This window comes from Zingiber officinale, chromosome 3B (genome assembly GCF_018446385.1).
Source record: "Zingiber officinale cultivar Zhangliang chromosome 3B, Zo_v1.1, whole genome shotgun sequence".
Classification (NCBI taxonomy): Eukaryota; Viridiplantae; Streptophyta; class Magnoliopsida; order Zingiberales; family Zingiberaceae; genus Zingiber; species Zingiber officinale.
The window spans coordinates 4,113,804-4,129,638 of NC_055991.1; the positions used below are offsets into that span (position 1 = coordinate 4,113,804).

Sequence of the window (15,835 nt, forward strand, 5' to 3'; positions counted from 1 at the left end):
CGGCATAGGACGGCCCAGTTCTAGTTTCCGTCGGCCCGTCATTCGACCCACCGGACCTCGGACAAAATATTCACACGTACAGAAAATCGTATATATATATATATATATATATAAAGAATCTATGCATGGGCCGGCATAGGACGGCCCAGTTCTAGTTACCGTCGGCCCGTCATTCGACCCACCGGACCTCGGACAAAATATTCACACGTACAGAAAAGCGTATATATATATATATATATATATATATATAAAGAATCTATGCATGGGCCGGCATAGGACGGCCCAGTTCTAGTTACCGTCGGCCCGTCATTCGACCCACCGGACCTCGGACAAAATATTCACACGTACAGAAAAGCGTGTATATATATATATATATATATATATATATATATATAAAAGAATATTCCTTTTGAAAATATTTAAAATGTGTCTATTTGTTATTTATTTTGAAAGTCTCTTTATTTCTTATAGTCATAATTATTATTTTATGGAAAAAATTATTTTTAATAAGTGCCTTTTAATATATAAAGAGGGTTTTTAAATTTTTATATTTGATTTTAATTAACATTTACATGTGTTATTAAATAATATAATAATAAAGCATCCTGTTCCAAACGCCCACGCTGTCATGTCACAGCACAGGAATCTCTTTCGCATTGTTCTTTCTTTCAACATCCTTCCCTTTCTTCTTCTCCCCACCTAACCTCGCTATTTAAAAGTAAAACTCCCCATTTTCCTGTTCTATTCGAATCCCTAAACCGACCTCCCCAAGGCCATTGCGTTCCGCTGCTCATTGCAGGGATTCGCGTTCTCTAGCTAGAAAATAGTCGTGATCTCGAGTGAGAAGCCTGCTTGCGAGGTAATCGGAAATCGAAAGTCGGAAATCTATAGAGAGAAGAGCAAGGTGTAGCAACTTTGATGCATCGTACGTTTTCCTATTTGCTCGAACCAATGTTTTCATAATTATAAAAAACGATACTTGCAAGAAAAATCGTGTTTTGATCTCCTGGTTTTGGAAAATTAAGTTCCCTTTTATTGGTTATTCTGGTGGATCTGCTCACTTTTTGGTCAGGTTAAGTGAGTTGCGACCCCAGGGAGGCGATGCTTGATTGGTTGCACTGGAGGGAGGAGAGTGGTCTTCCATGAAGGTACTGTGCGATGTGTGCGAGAGGGCAGCGGCGGCGGTGGTCTGTTGTGCCGACGAGGCGGCTCTCTGCTGGGGCTGCGACGAGAAGATCCACGCCGCCAATAAGCTTGCCGGGAAGCACCAGCGAGTGCCCCTGCTCCTTGCCAGCTCCAACTCTGCTGCCGCTACTAATTCATCTTTGCAAATCCCTACTTGTGATATTTGCCAGGTTTGTCACCTCTCTTAGATCTTTTTCCATTGGAATATATTTATCTGCTATAGAGGTATAGTTGGCCATGTAATTGGTTGCTGTGTTAGTCATTATGAGTTTGGTATTGGATATTTTTATTGATCATAGAATATTCTGTGGAATTATATATTGATTTAATAACAGTTAAAGTTGATTGGCTAACCACTAACCTAAATGCTCAACCAGTTGTTAAGAAAGAGACTAATGTTTATATATTAGGCCATCCCACTTGCTCATGTGGGACTAATGGGCATGCAGTATCTTAACTTTAAAATGGCCCCATGCTCATGATAACTCAGAGGTAAGTGCCTTTTTTTGAGACACGCAGGCTTTGAACCCTAAACTTTATTCTGATACCATGTTAAAGTTGACAAAAAAAAACACTCAAGATGTTAAGAAAGAGACTTGTCCATGTGAGACTCCTGGAACATTCTAGCTTCAACAATGACATAGAAATGATTATGTAACCAATGGAATCATAGGTGAATTGAGAAGGAATCAGGAGTGAATTGGGAAGAAATTGATATAATCTTGCATAAGACCTAGGTATTGGTTGATCTGATATGATCAATGTCCACCAGAAAGTAAACAAAAAAAGGTTTGAATAAGTAAAATACATTTGTTTCTTGTATCAGATAAGAAGAAAAGTTTGAAAATCCTAAGAAGTGCAAAATTATACTTTATTGATATCTAAAAATTATATATTGACATAGGAAGTTTAAGAAAATGAATAAAATATTAAGTTCATTTTTTGATATATAAATACTGACATAAAAATGCACTGTTAAACTTTCCTTTAGATAGGTTCCCTCACTGTCATGCTGGTAGTAAAAATGACAACAATTATACTTGGGGTTGTAAGACTGAATGTCACACTTACACTTACGAGGTTTTTATCTTCTCTTTAGTACTAAAGTTTCGCTCTTCTCTTTCTTATTTTATCTGTATGTTTCATTCAATTTGTTAACATGCTTTAGTATGTCATCCAACCATCTATTTCACTCGCTTGTTCGTGTTCGCCCCACTTACCCCATAATCTTTTTTGTTAACTTAGTGCTTTTAGTGATTTAGCAATAAGAGAAGTAATTTTTCTTGCTTCACAACATGCTTATTGGACGGGATGAGTTAAAAAAAAACTTATTACAAGTGAATGAAGATCAAAAATTAAATCTTTGCTTGCCCCCATACCACTCCAACTGCTGTATTTAATATGGTACTTTTGGCCGCAAAGTCATTAAAGTCTATTCATTTTCACTTTACCATTTTTTAAGGGGGTTTGTCTTTAGAGGACAGGAAGTGGTCCTTTTTTCAAAGAAAAAAAAAAAGAAAAAGAAAAAAAATGGAGTCCACTAATTTATTGATGCAAGATTGTTTATATGAGAATGTGAAGATGGTTATTTTAGATTAATGGAAAAAATATTATTATGGAGCAATCAGGTATAGCTCCAATAGATTGATGATAAATAAGAAAAATAGGTATATGATGATATGGATATGTTCAAAGCTGGTCAAAATATTTTATAGCTAAGAGGTATCGAAGGTGATATAGGCATAGAGTGGAAACAAAACTCTAGTCAATATGATTTAATTGGCTTGCATATTATTGTTGATATAGTCATCCATCGTGCTTAATGGAGGAATATGAGTTATGTAGCTGACCTTGATAGTTTGAACAAATACTTCGTGATGGTGATGATGATGTCAACTATATATATTATACAGAATCACAGTGCAGTCATCATGCCTGATAGCCATTTTATTTTTTCTCTTACAAATTTTGCACCTTCGTATCATGTTCTTAATTACATTAATTAGCAACTTCTCTTTGAGGATATTAAACTTCAATCTCTCTCAGTCAGACAGATTTTGGAAAATTTTCCTGATTTCTTTTGCCTTTTCAGTCCATTATGTATGCATTTTTCTGTATCAACGCATTAAGAAATTGGATCTCCAGCTTGAGTGCTGCACCTTTTTCTATGTTTTCTTGCATACAAACTCAATTTTTAAGTTAAAAAGAAGACAAGGAATTCTTCTGTGATGATGTGAAGCCTACGGTCTATGGAAAATCTATTTCTATGCAGGAAAGTAATTTATGATACAATAAATGTGTAGCTGATTAGGCTGGTTGTGCTAATGTGCTTCGGTGGTTTTCTTCCTAAAAATCAAAGCAAATTCAAAAACCGTCACATCATGTCAAATGTTGATGCGATAATCAGATACTGAATTCATAAAGGAGAAATAATGTCTATGCTAGGCGCTTGGGCTTCATAAATAGTGTCCGCATATAAAGCTGACAGACATAAGACAGTGACTGTTTGGATAATTGAAACCATTCATCCATTAAAGTGGTCCACTTGCCACAACCATGCATTCAAACACCTAATCCAAGGAGATGGTATTAAGAAGTGTGATATGAGATTAGTCGTGAACAAAGTCAAGTCGTGATAAAATGCTTACTTAGTGGTTTTCTAGAATATGCCTTAAGAATTTGTTAGGTATGAAGTTCCATTAGGCATAGACTTGAAGACTCCTACTCTAAGAATTCATTTATTTTTTTAAAATGTTTTCCTTGAGAAATACAATAATTCTTTAAAGTTCAGTATATAGTTACATGTTTACATTTTTAGGAGAGAAATAGAATATTTAATGTTAGACAAGGTTGCAATTTGGAGGCTTCTTACTTGAAAGCTTAATTGTTAGATTTGTTCGGCCTTTCAATTGTCATTTCCTAAATTAATAATCTTCCACTTCTATCTAAATTAGTTGCTCTGTGTTTCATTTGCTTGGTTTCTTGCAAAATAGCTTCTTCATACTCTAAAGCCATGTTTGATAGGGTAATTGGATGAGAATGGATAATCTCCTCTATATATAACTTTATTCCAATATTTAGATAGATAAATTTAAGGTTAAATAGTCATATATCAACATAAATGGCTCCAGTTCCCTAGTTTAAAATTAAAATATAGCTAAATAAGATGGATGATTGACTAGACCAACAAATTGAGTTGACCGAGTTAGTTGGGCCAATTGAGCAAGATCCTGTGGATGGGGTTTTAAAGATGACAGGAGTTGGTAGAGTAAACTGCTGGATACACCTAATAGATTAAGAAAATTGAACAAATTCAAAAAATCCAACGAGGAGAACAAATTGATCGGGCTAGATGGATTAGTAGAGTTGATGAATCAAGTGAGGCAGATAAGCATGGCAAAGAAGATCAAATAGGTTAGGTTGACAAAGTAGATCGAATAGGCAGACCAGATGAGCTAATTTAGTTAAGAGGGTAAAATTGACTAGATATATTGAGCAATTGGACTCGTTGTCTAAGTTAGGTGAATTGGATGGACTAACCTAAGTTGGATGAGCCAATGAGCTAAGCTGTTGGGATTCAATTAAAGTTTTATATATATTAAAAGGATTTGATAAAGATAATAGGTTTAAAAGTATATAGGATATCTTCATTAGTATGAGGTCTTTTGAGTAGAGGTTAAGAGTAAAGTCATGAGGGCCTAGGCCTAAAGTGAACAATATCATGTTATTATAGAAATACGTGAACATTCGTTAGGCACAACAAATGGTATCAGAATCATGATCCAAACCAGATGTCATATAAGGCGGCCTTAAACAAAGTTAAGGGTGGACTTGGGGTAGGTCAGGTTGATTGGATGTTTACAGGAAGACCCCGAAATAGGTCAAGGTGACTGAATGCTTGCGGGGAGACCTGGAGTAAGTCAGGATGACGGAATGCTCGCGAGGAGGGCCAGAGCATATCAGGATGACCGAATGCTCGCGGAGAGGCCCGAACTATGAGAGAAATTGTAGTCGGATGCTCACAGAGAGGTCCGGACCATGAGAGTAATTATGGTCTTTCGTTTGAGGGGAGTATTATTAGGATTCAATCAAAATTTCATATTGGAAATGTTTGGTAAAGATCATGAGTTTAAAAGGATGTAGGATATTTATATTGGTATGAGACCTTAGGTAAAGTTCAAAAACAAAGCAATGAAAGTTTCGACCTAAAATAGATAATATCATACTATTATACAAATATATAAAAATCTTTTGCACACAACATCACAGATCATGAATCACTTCATTTAGATATTTCATTACATTGGCCGACCAAATATTTTAATGGAATGAGCATCACAGAAATGAATCGCTTCATTTAGCTATTTCATTACATTGGCCGATCAATATTTTAATGGAACAAGTCATTCACTTATAATTCTTTTCCTTTTCATTCTATTCTCTACTATCAAACATAGACAAATGCTGTTGTAATATCTCATCATGCTGTAATACGAATGGCTTGACAATTCCATTTATTACTGTCAATACAGGAGAAACCTGGGTACTTCTTCTGCTTGGAGGACCGAGCATTGCTGTGTCGGCAGTGCGACGTGGCCATCCACACAGCCAGCCCCCATGCTTCTTCGCATCAGCGTTTCCTGATCACTGGTGTGCGAGTTGCGCTCGAACACCATCGCACCCATGGTTTCGACATTAACAACAGTTGCAGCGACGGCAACAGCACAAACACTAACAACAGCAGCAGCATCCCTCTTGCATCCGTCGTGCCCACTGATTCCATTGCAGACAAGAAACTTCAAGAGGATTTTAAGACGCAGTGGCCTTGGAATGAGTTTCTCGACAGTTTCGAATTCGATCCTTACGGGTTATCGGGGCCAGGTTCATCCAGCTAAAACCCGATCCAGGGAAGTTGAACGAAATGATTGGAAGTTGTTTAACCGTCCGATTGATCCTTTCTTGAATCTTGACTGCTTTTAATTTTGTATTAAAAAATTATACCTTTTTATATAAAAAACATTTATCATGTACTTAAAATTTATCTATAAATACTAACGCAATATAAATTATAAAATACAAAGGGCCGGGAAATCGGTCCGGCGTTTAAATTTCAAAAAAAAAAATCTTTTCTTTTTTTTTGAAAACAATATTAAAAATAAATTAAGTTCCATTTTTCTAATAAATGCTCCGGATTCCTTTTATCTCTCCCCTGCCCCTTGCTCCTTCGTCCGCCTCGCTGCCCTACGCCGATCGTGTTTCTCCGCTTCCTAATCTGGTGAGCGGAGGAGAAGACGATGGCGATGGCGCTGGCGGCCTCGGATCAAGCCGAGCTTCTCAATGAGTCAGGCAAGGCCTTCGTCGGGAAAAAGCGTTTCCTTGCTGCCATTGAAGCTTACACCGAGGTAAAATTGGCCTTTTCTTATTTACATTTCCCCTTCGTTTCGATTCGCCGCGATCCGCTCTTCAGCTTTCTGTTGTTACTGGTTCAGCGGGGGATTACTTGTCCGTTGTTGTTCGATGTAATCTGTTCTGTCTTGATGGCCCCATTTTTTTTTTTTTTTTTTTTTTGAGGTTTGAATTTCCATCGTTTCGTTATTTTTTAGGCATGGTAGATCCTGTGTCAAAATTATCATACAGAGCTCTGGTTTCTTATGAAATTTCCACTTGTTTGTTACAATGTTTTCTTCATTGGCTTTCTATTGTATGCTCCTTAATTCTTCTCGGCATAATTTGTATTTTGGCATTCGAGTTTTCAGGCTATAACTCTTTGCCCAAGAGTTGCAAAATACTATGCAAACCGAGCTATCTGCTATAGGAAATTGAGGTCTGTATAATTTCCTTTTTTTCATTGTCAATTATTCTTCAGCTTGCTGTTATCAGTTATGCTTGTTGGGTTTGATAGACAGTGGACTAAGGTTGAGTCTGATTCAAGGAGAGCAATTGAACTTGACAGTAGATACTCCAAGGTGATCCTGTATCCTTGCTTTTATGGCCGTTCTTTTGATTGCTTTAAGGTTTCAGCGAATGTTGCGTTATGTATGTTTGTAGTCAAATTTATCTTGCGTTTTTATGATAGTTGTGATGATTTCTTCTTACATCTGTGCTTGAAAAAACGCAAAATGTTCTTTATCATCTTCTACATTTCATTGCAGAAAGCTGTTGGTAATTGCCCCTCAAAAATACTGAAAGCCTAATGTAAATGACTATTTGATTGCCATAATGCATATTCATTGGTCCAATCTTTGTAAATCTGAGATATTCAAGTAGATTTGACTCACATCATCCGAAAACTGTTTTCTAAACATATAGTTTATGCTCCATCACTAAAGTGAGTCACAATAATTTTCCTGTTCAGTCTTATAGGGTAGTTATAGGACAAAACAAGTTAATCCTAGGAAAGCTATAAGTTGTATCTATGATGTGAGTGCAGATGCACAAGATATTTAATGGCTAAATATCTAAATTCATGGTTACCCTTTTTTAAAAAAATATATATTTATTTGAGTAGTAAAGTTTTTCTCTTAACCCTTGTCTGGTATCTATATTTCTTACTTGACATTTTGGACTTGTCTAAAAGTCATTGTTTATATCTTAGTTTGTTCTAAACCAGATTTGACATGCAGGCTCACTATATCTTAGGAGTTGCATTAGTGGAGTTGCAGGATTTTGCTGGAGGCATTAAAGAACTGCAGAAGGTTAGCATCGTATTATCTAACTATAACGGTGAATAGTTTCTAGACTAGTCAGGATTTGATGCCAAACGTGGAACTTGATTTTTTTTTGCATAATTTGTCAAACAATCCATGCCCCATTTCAGCTTCTGCACCTTAAAATTACATTACAATTGTCTTCAGTCACATGGTCATCAGTGAAAATCCTACCCTTGTGGAATTGGGAAAAGAAAAATATTCAATTTTTATTAATCTATTGAAGTTTAGATTTGAAATATCTTTTGTTAATCATGTAGTTGAATGAAATTGGCAATTGCAGTTTAACACCCCAGTAAAATATGATTTTGGAATTGGGGAGGTTCACTAAGGTGATAAACATCAACTATTTCATACAAAGTTTTCCACTTTCTTTATTAAACTTGTTAAAATTTACTGTGTTAAAGGATCTGCATAACCGTACTTCATAGTTTTAACTGTTGGGTTGTGAGCATGGTCGGTTTCCCTTCGCTCATTTCTGTTGCAATGGTTGTTCCAGTGGTATATCTCAGTGATTTTGGCCTAGTATTTTGACTTGTGCTCTTATTTGTCTAGTTTTGGCATTATTTTTAGTCATAGAGTCACGATTATTTTATCAAAATTGTCTATGGAGTCCCCCTGATAACCAACTTGAATAAGTCAAGTGTGAAGTAAATGAAAGAAGCTTCCATCTAAATATAACAAATCGAGGAAAGAGCTTCCTTGTGAATTTTCAAAATAGCAAGAGAGTGCAGATAAGAAGCTACAAACTGGGTTCGCCATCAAGCTATTGAAAAGTGGTTCAAGGCTGTAGGCGGCGATTAAGGCATTGCTTGGCGCCTAGGCGATAAGCAGTAAAGCGGAGGCTGTCAACATTAAATTAATGTTAAATGATTGGTTCATGACCTGGTGATGGCAAAGTTCATTCTTTATGCACATCCATACTCCACACTTCCCACAGATAATACCCAACTAACGTGATCTACCCAAGCTACCTTGAGTGCTAACTTAAGTTGTATATACTAAAAATTAACAAGTTCGATATTAGAAACGGATAATATATGAGGAAATGCTAACACAGGAAAGTAAGATTGGTTACTAATTAAGCTCCTTGTAGTATCAAATAAAATAGTATCTTTGCAATTTACAAGCCAAGATCTGCATTCATTGACATGTGGGGATGACAAGAAAAGGAACTCGTCTGAAAATTAATAGTTTGGTACTGACCTACCATTGTGACCTCATCAATGATTGCAGTGCTTACAGTGTTCAAGTTGAGGAAGAACAAATTGATGTCATATTTTTAGTTATTTGGTTTTCAGGCTGAAAGTACAGACATGCTCAATAGAAGGAGATTATTACATATAGTCAGTGGATTAATTTGACTGAGATGCAAGACACATTATGCTTAATATCAAGGCAAAAGAGCTGAGAAATGATGTATTGTCTTCAGAGACATTGAGGAGAAATGGTGTATTCACTTGAACCACTTGAGATAGATGAGTTAAAGAAGCAGAATATTAGATTGTCTAGCCTTATTTTAGATTTTTCAGTATTAAATGAAACATACAACATAACTTCTAGCCGGATATATGTTGATATCAGCGTAACTTTTTTTCTATTGAGATAAGCAATTCTAGCTGATGCTGTTTAAAGGATCAGAAGTGCAATTCTAATTTTTTAGGTGTTTTTTTCTCTTTTGTACTAGAATTAAATAGTCAATAATCATGAGTATACTCATAGAATATCAGTTTCAGTTTTATGTTTTTCAAAGTTGTTATTGATTTCATTGGTGCTTTTGGTTTAATTTTAACCATCTCAATATTTCAGTAAGATAGTTACAGTTACTTTGCTATGTAGGCCTTGAACATTGAAGGAAATCATAAACAACAAAGTGAGCAAGTGATGGAGATCCGTGAGATTCTTGCCAAAGCGAAATACAGTGAATGGGAATTATTGTTCAGCAAGCATGATTTGAAGCTGTTAAATCTCAAGTACGTAGCAGTTCTTTAAAATTGTATCAATCTCAATTTCCTTCCAGTAAAGGACAGGTTTGATCAAGTTTTAGTATAAACCAAACATTCACTTATGTTCCAGGGAATCTTGTGAAAAAGCTTTGAGAGAATATCATTTTCTTCATGATTTTCAAGCGTCTAATGAAACAGGGAATGATCTTATTGAGCAACTCAAACTCCTTGATGAAGTGTTTCGAGAAACCACATCTATTAACATGCCAACAGAAGTAACCATTCAAATCCCTTCTCAATTCATTCTGTTTCTCTAGACCATATTGATAAAAAAAAAAAAAACTCTTGGCCTTTCAGGTGCCTGACCACCTTTGCTGTAAGATTACACTACAGCTCTTCCAGGATCCTGTAATTGCGCCTAGTGGTGTAACATATGAAAAAGCTATGATAATGCAACATTTAGATAAGGTAATCTGAAAATTCCTATCAGTAGAGCTTCTGTGTATATGTGTATAAACTGGATGGAGGCTGAGTTCTTTGATCTGTAGGTTGGCAACTTTGATCCATTTACTAGAGAACCATTGGAACGAAAACAGTTGGTACCAAACCTAGCAATCAAGGCAGCAGTGCAAGCCTATCTGGATGAGCATCCTTGGGCATACAATACAAACCAATGATCATTTCCTAGATCTTATGGGAGAACATCGATAATCTGATATTCTTCACTGAAGGTATCAGGTTCAGTTTGAAATCTGATGGTGTGAAGTTCTGTTTTTGGTGTAAATGTTCAGTTAGACAGACTGCAGGAATGCGGGGACTTAATAGGATAAACTACTGAAAATAGCGTTGTAGATGCTAGAATGGATCATCGATGGAGACCTTTGGTTTGTGATTTTTTTTTTTTTCAGTTTTAGTTTTCATTGTTTAAAAAAAATAGAATATAAAAGTACTAAAAATTATTATTTAACTTTTTGACACTATTTACCTTTAAAATTAAAACTGATCCTTCTATTATATTATATATTGTTTTATAAAAGATAATAATGTTCATTTGAGATGGTTTAGTATCGCCGGTTCTCTTGGTTAGATATAGATAAGTAAATGGGTTTGTGTGTGGTAATATCACTGTATGAATTATTTGTGTCAGTCCGTGGGGCAATCGATTATATTTTTGATCGCATGGATAGAGTTGGATGACATTATTAAGTCGTAGTAAACATTGTTAAGGAATTGTAATGCAGAAAATGCAACAAAGTTGATGGAAACTACTAAACGATATACAGTACGCCTTGTTCCCACAAAAATAACGATCGAAGCAAAAGGTGAAGATGAGGCTCCTTTTCTCTCCTTCCTCCTCAGCCAAACATTCAATTTTCACTCTCCTTCCTTTCTCTCTTTCACCTTTTTTTTTTCCTCCTCATCTTTTGATCCAAAGTTATTGCTTTTCAAATCAAATTATCAAGTAAAAGCAAATCATTAATCCTAGAAATCACAAACATATGCAATCACAAAAATATTTAGCTTTGGAATGAAATTTTAATCAAGGTATGATCATCAAGTACTACTATCAAAGCTAATTGATGGAGTATTTAATGTGAAAATGAAATGTTTAAAAAATTAGAAAAATGCTACATTACAGTAATCTGTCTTGTCTTGACCATAATGACTTGAGAGTTGAGAGTCATTAAAAACGTTGAAAAGTACTGTTCAAACACAGTCTGGACTGTTAATAAAGACTCCCTCCTCCATGGCCAAGCTTGCTTCCCTTGCGCTCTTTAACTCCACTAGCTTCTTCTTTGACCACGCCGTCCCAAGTCTTCTTGACTCTTGCTCTGCTCCAATCACCGAGAACCATGGCCGGAGGAGGTGGCGGCGGCGACGAGTCGAACACAACGCTGGAGCAAACTCCGACATGGTTCGTCGCCATCGTCTGCTCTGTTATAGTCTTCATCTCCGTCCTCTTCGAGCGCTTCCTTCATCGTCTCGGCAAGGTCTGTACTCCTTTCTCTATCCCTCCTTCGGCGAAGGTGGATTCTAAAAATTCGATCTTGCAGGGGCTCCAGAAGAACAACCGAAAGCCCCTCTTCGAGGCCCTCCAGAAAATTAAAGAAGGTCGAAGCGGATTTTGCTGGGAAAAAAGTGTTTTTTTTCCTTCTTGTTTGAGATTTTAGGGCTTCATTTTGAATCTTTGGTGACAGAGTTGATGTTGCTGGGGTTTATCTCGCTCTTGCTGGTGGTGCTGCAGGGCCCTATCCAGCGCATCTGCATCCCTGAGGGCATCACGCGTAAGCTGCGCCATTGCAAAGGAAATGATGCGCCTTCCTCCGTTGCCGGCGGTTCCTCCTCCGGCGGAAATCACGGTGGCGCGCGCAGGTTACTGGCCGGGGGAGGAGAAATTTCCGGCCACTGCCATAGCCAGGCGAGCTGCGACTCTACTTTCTTCAATTCTTTGTGTTTTTTTTTCTGAGAAACTTTCATTTTGCCCCCTCATACTTTACTCTCTTTCTAAAATGTCATTTTTTTATCCTTATGGTTTCAAAAACGTTTAATATTTTTGGAGATGCAAACTCACGTTACATTTTGTGTTAAATCTAGGAATTAAAAAAAGTTCATTGTGTCTCAAATTTTGGCCACAAACTATTTTGCAAATCATTTTGGATTCATTCTATGGAAAGTTATGGAAATACAATAAAAATGAATTAATAATTTGTAACTTAATGGAAAAGTTATCACTTACTTTGGTCTCAAATAATATGCTGAATAAATTTTTCTGGCTGCACCCAATTAGCAAGAGCTAGAAATCCTTGAGTTTTGAGCTACAAGTATGGATTTTGATTCCTAATTGTATGCAATTAAAAGAACAAAAGTTCACCATATTTGATAATGATTTCCTTAATATCCTCCAGGGAAAAGTTCCATTGATGTCGGTTGAGGCAATTCATGAACTGCACATGTTCATCTTTGTTCTGGCTGTCACTCATGTCATGTCCAGCCTCATCACTATGGTTCTTGGAATCATGCAGGTGACGACTTGACGACGCTTGTTCTCAACTAAAATGCTTGTTCAGCATGCTAAAAAGTTTGAGATGTTTACATATTTCAGATGCGCAAATGGAGAAGCTGGGAGGATTCAATCCACGAAGCGAAGGGGAACGGTAAGAATCAAGTTTGGAAATCTTGATATGCTTTGCTTTCTCAAATGATGTTTGTACTTACATTTTAACAAGAAGCATGAGATGAATTGACCGAGATGAATTTGCTGAATAATTAACCAACAAAATTGAGTATGTGCAGTTCCTCCAAAGATCAGAGATGTACAGAAATGCAAATTCACCATAAAGTGTTTCGAGGGATTCAGCAAGGATTCATCGATATTAAGTTGGGTGGTAGGCAAAATATTTTCCTCCTTACAACTAATGAAACTTTCTACCTATCAATAGCAAACCTATGATTCTGTTTTTTTCAGCATTCTTTTTTTAAGCAATTCTATGGATCCGTCACCAAATCGGATTACAATACTATGAGACACGGATTCATCATGGTGTGTACAATTTCTCAGCAATTCTAAAGACAAAATCACTAGTAGCTCTTATAGTTCCATTTGATTCCTCATTTTCTCATTCCAGACTCACTGTAGAGGAAACCCGGGGTTCGACTTTTACAAATATATGATAAGAGTCCTTGAAGCTGATTACAAACAAGTTGTTGGCATAAGGTTCAAATTTAGTGGTTTCATAAATATTTTCTTTGTTCATTATTTTGATGTGGTTCCTTGTGCTCTGCAGTGGGTACTTGTGGATTTTCGCTGTGATATTCTTGCTGGTGGGTGTCGAAGGTGTGTTCATCAAGTATTTTCAAATGCACATTGCTCTATCTTCAAACACAAAATTATATTCTAATAATCAGTCTATACATTTATGTCCTGAACTCACAAATCTATAGAATTTTTTCTGTTTGTTATGGTTCTTTACATTTCTTATTCTGCTTGCAGCTTGGCATGTATATTTTTGGATATCATTCGTGCCCCTTATTGTAAGTCTATAACACGAACATACTTTTCGTTCGATAGTTTGATTGATTCCTACATCATTCATGAAACAGATTTGAGAATTAATTGGTTCTTATCATCATCCTGATGACTTTACAGCTTTTGCTTGCTGTTGGCACCAAATTGGAGCATGTGATCGCCGAACTGGTTAGTCAGGTTGCTGAAGGCCACTTGAAAGCAACTCTTTCAGATAAATTATTCTGGTTTAACAATCCAAGAGTTGTGTTGTTCTTGATCCACTTCATGCTGTTCCAAGTTGCATTTGAGATTGCAATTTTCTTCTGGAAACTGGTACATAGCACAATTTTATTAGGGTTTGAGTCGAGAAGAGGGTTTTATGATCTCAATATCAAAAAAGAAGGATTTTCTATAGTAAAAGCAATGGTTTTGGTGATGCAGACAACATATGGCATGGAGTCCTGCATCATGGAGCAAGTAGGCTACATTGTTCCCAGGCTTATCATCTGGTTGGTGCATGCCAAATTCTTCTGAATTTTCCATTATTATCTCTCTTTTTCTGTAAGAATGTGTGTCCTTGAAGTCACGAGTTCGAGTCGTGAAAATAATCTCTTGCAAAATACAAAATAAGGCTGCGTACAATTGATCCAATATGGTTCGACCCTGCACTGGTAGGAGTTTCGTGTATCGGACTGCCTTTTATAGTTTTAATGATCTCCAAGTCTAGATGCAGATAAATAGAGTGTAGCTCATGGGGTCTTATGATTGCCGTTTTGATCTCCTAAACTTATATAATTGTTGCCAATTTTGGAGGCATTTCGACAATACTTATGAAAGTGAAAGTGCAAGACCTAAAATAACAATAATAATGATGGTGAAATTAGTAGGGGTGTTTGGATAAAAGAGTAAACTCAGAAGCATTTTGTTGTCAAAATGTTTCCTAGTATCAAAATGACCTTCAATTTTCAGTTTTGCCCTCAAAGTTTTCTGAACTATGGCAAAACTGAATCAGCAAACTAAAACTTTGGGCATTTTGTAAACAAAAGCCGAAATCTAGGCGGATTTTTAACAATGTTAAAACTCTGGATGGCACTTTGTAAACTAAAAAAGGCTGTTAGATAAGAGCTAATATTGTCTATGTTAACTCATTTCTTGTTGCTCTCCAGTGTGCTTGTCCAAATCCTTAGCAGTTATAGCACCCTTCCACTCTATGCCATTGTTACTCAGGTGAAACAAACTTCAAACTGTATTTCCTTCCTCTTTAAATGATGAATCGAGTTACTGTCTTTTAACTTGTTGAAAAATCCAGATGGGGAGCTCATTCAACATGGCCATATTTAATGAGAATGTGCGAGCTGGTGTTCTCGATTGGGCCAGATGTGCAAGGAACAAGAAAGATAGGAAAATGAGTGGTGACGGCGGTGAATCGAACATGAAGGAATCGACAGATGGAAACAATAAGTTTGATGATAGCCCCCAGTTGGAGAGAGTTGTTGTGAAGGAAGATGCTGCATTGGAAGGTTGAGATATTATCTCAACTACATCACTACCCAATATTATGAAGCAAATGAAGACTGCAAAACTTGATGGAGCAACCTCAAGATCATCTATTGTTCTCTATCAGGTAGACTGCAATAATAAATCACTTCCTTAATATGTGTCAATAGATAGCATTTGTTAGCCAGGTTTAATTGTCTTGTGTTAAGTCTTGCTCATGCACATTGTTTGTTATATATAAGTTGATATTTTTGGCTGATGACTTGTTAGATTAAGGAAGTGAGATACATCAATGTTTTTGTCCATATATCCAAGCTTTCTTTAGATTTTTATTATCTTGATTGATTGATCTCAATATGCTTCTGAAGAATTTGACAGTTTTTACTATGATTGAAATATATTATTAGAAGCAATTCAAACATCTAGTTTATGTGATTCTCAAAGAAAATACAAGTTATGCAAGAATAAACAGTTAAAATAATGAACATGCTTGA

The 15,835-nt window shown here is 36.3% G+C and overlaps 3 protein-coding genes across 4 annotated transcripts; all 3 read left to right on the forward strand.

Annotated features, from left to right (window-relative positions):
* The first annotated feature begins 662 nt into the window (after nucleotides 1–662).
* On the forward strand, nucleotides 663–6,227 carry LOC122055568 (B-box zinc finger protein 22-like). Of its 2 annotated transcripts, none has more exons than XM_042617058.1 (3): nucleotides 663–904; nucleotides 1,073–1,355; nucleotides 5,718–6,227. In XM_042617058.1, the coding sequence occupies exons 2-3, from the start codon at nucleotides 1,143–1,145 to the stop codon at nucleotides 6,078–6,080; spliced, it is 576 nt and encodes a 191-aa protein (XP_042472992.1). In that variant the 5' UTR covers nucleotides 663–904; nucleotides 1,073–1,142; the 3' UTR covers nucleotides 6,081–6,227. The 2 variants fall into 2 exon arrangements, with proteins under 2 accessions (XP_042472992.1, XP_042472991.1); XM_042617057.1 differs by having other exon boundaries at nucleotides 664–925.
* A 143-nt stretch (nucleotides 6,228–6,370) lies between these two features.
* Nucleotides 6,371–10,739, forward strand: LOC122055567 (E3 ubiquitin-protein ligase CHIP-like). Its single transcript, XM_042617056.1, has 8 exons — nucleotides 6,371–6,587; nucleotides 6,942–7,009; nucleotides 7,088–7,151; nucleotides 7,809–7,880; nucleotides 9,732–9,865; nucleotides 9,969–10,113; nucleotides 10,196–10,306; nucleotides 10,387–10,739. The coding sequence occupies exons 1-8, from the start codon at nucleotides 6,480–6,482 to the stop codon at nucleotides 10,513–10,515; spliced, it is 831 nt and encodes a 276-aa protein (XP_042472990.1). The 5' UTR covers nucleotides 6,371–6,479; the 3' UTR covers nucleotides 10,516–10,739.
* Nucleotides 10,740–11,582: 843 nt separating this feature from the next.
* On the forward strand, nucleotides 11,583–15,676 carry LOC122055570 (MLO-like protein 1). The gene is made up of 14 exons (XM_042617060.1): nucleotides 11,583–11,829; nucleotides 11,893–11,950; nucleotides 12,037–12,257; nucleotides 12,745–12,861; nucleotides 12,942–12,993; nucleotides 13,133–13,224; nucleotides 13,305–13,379; nucleotides 13,465–13,553; nucleotides 13,624–13,673; nucleotides 13,830–13,870; nucleotides 13,986–14,177; nucleotides 14,286–14,353; nucleotides 15,011–15,071; nucleotides 15,154–15,676. The coding sequence occupies exons 1-14, from the start codon at nucleotides 11,692–11,694 to the stop codon at nucleotides 15,367–15,369; spliced, it is 1,470 nt and encodes a 489-aa protein (XP_042472994.1). The 5' UTR covers nucleotides 11,583–11,691; the 3' UTR covers nucleotides 15,370–15,676.
* The last annotated feature ends 159 nt before the right edge of the window (nucleotides 15,677–15,835 follow it).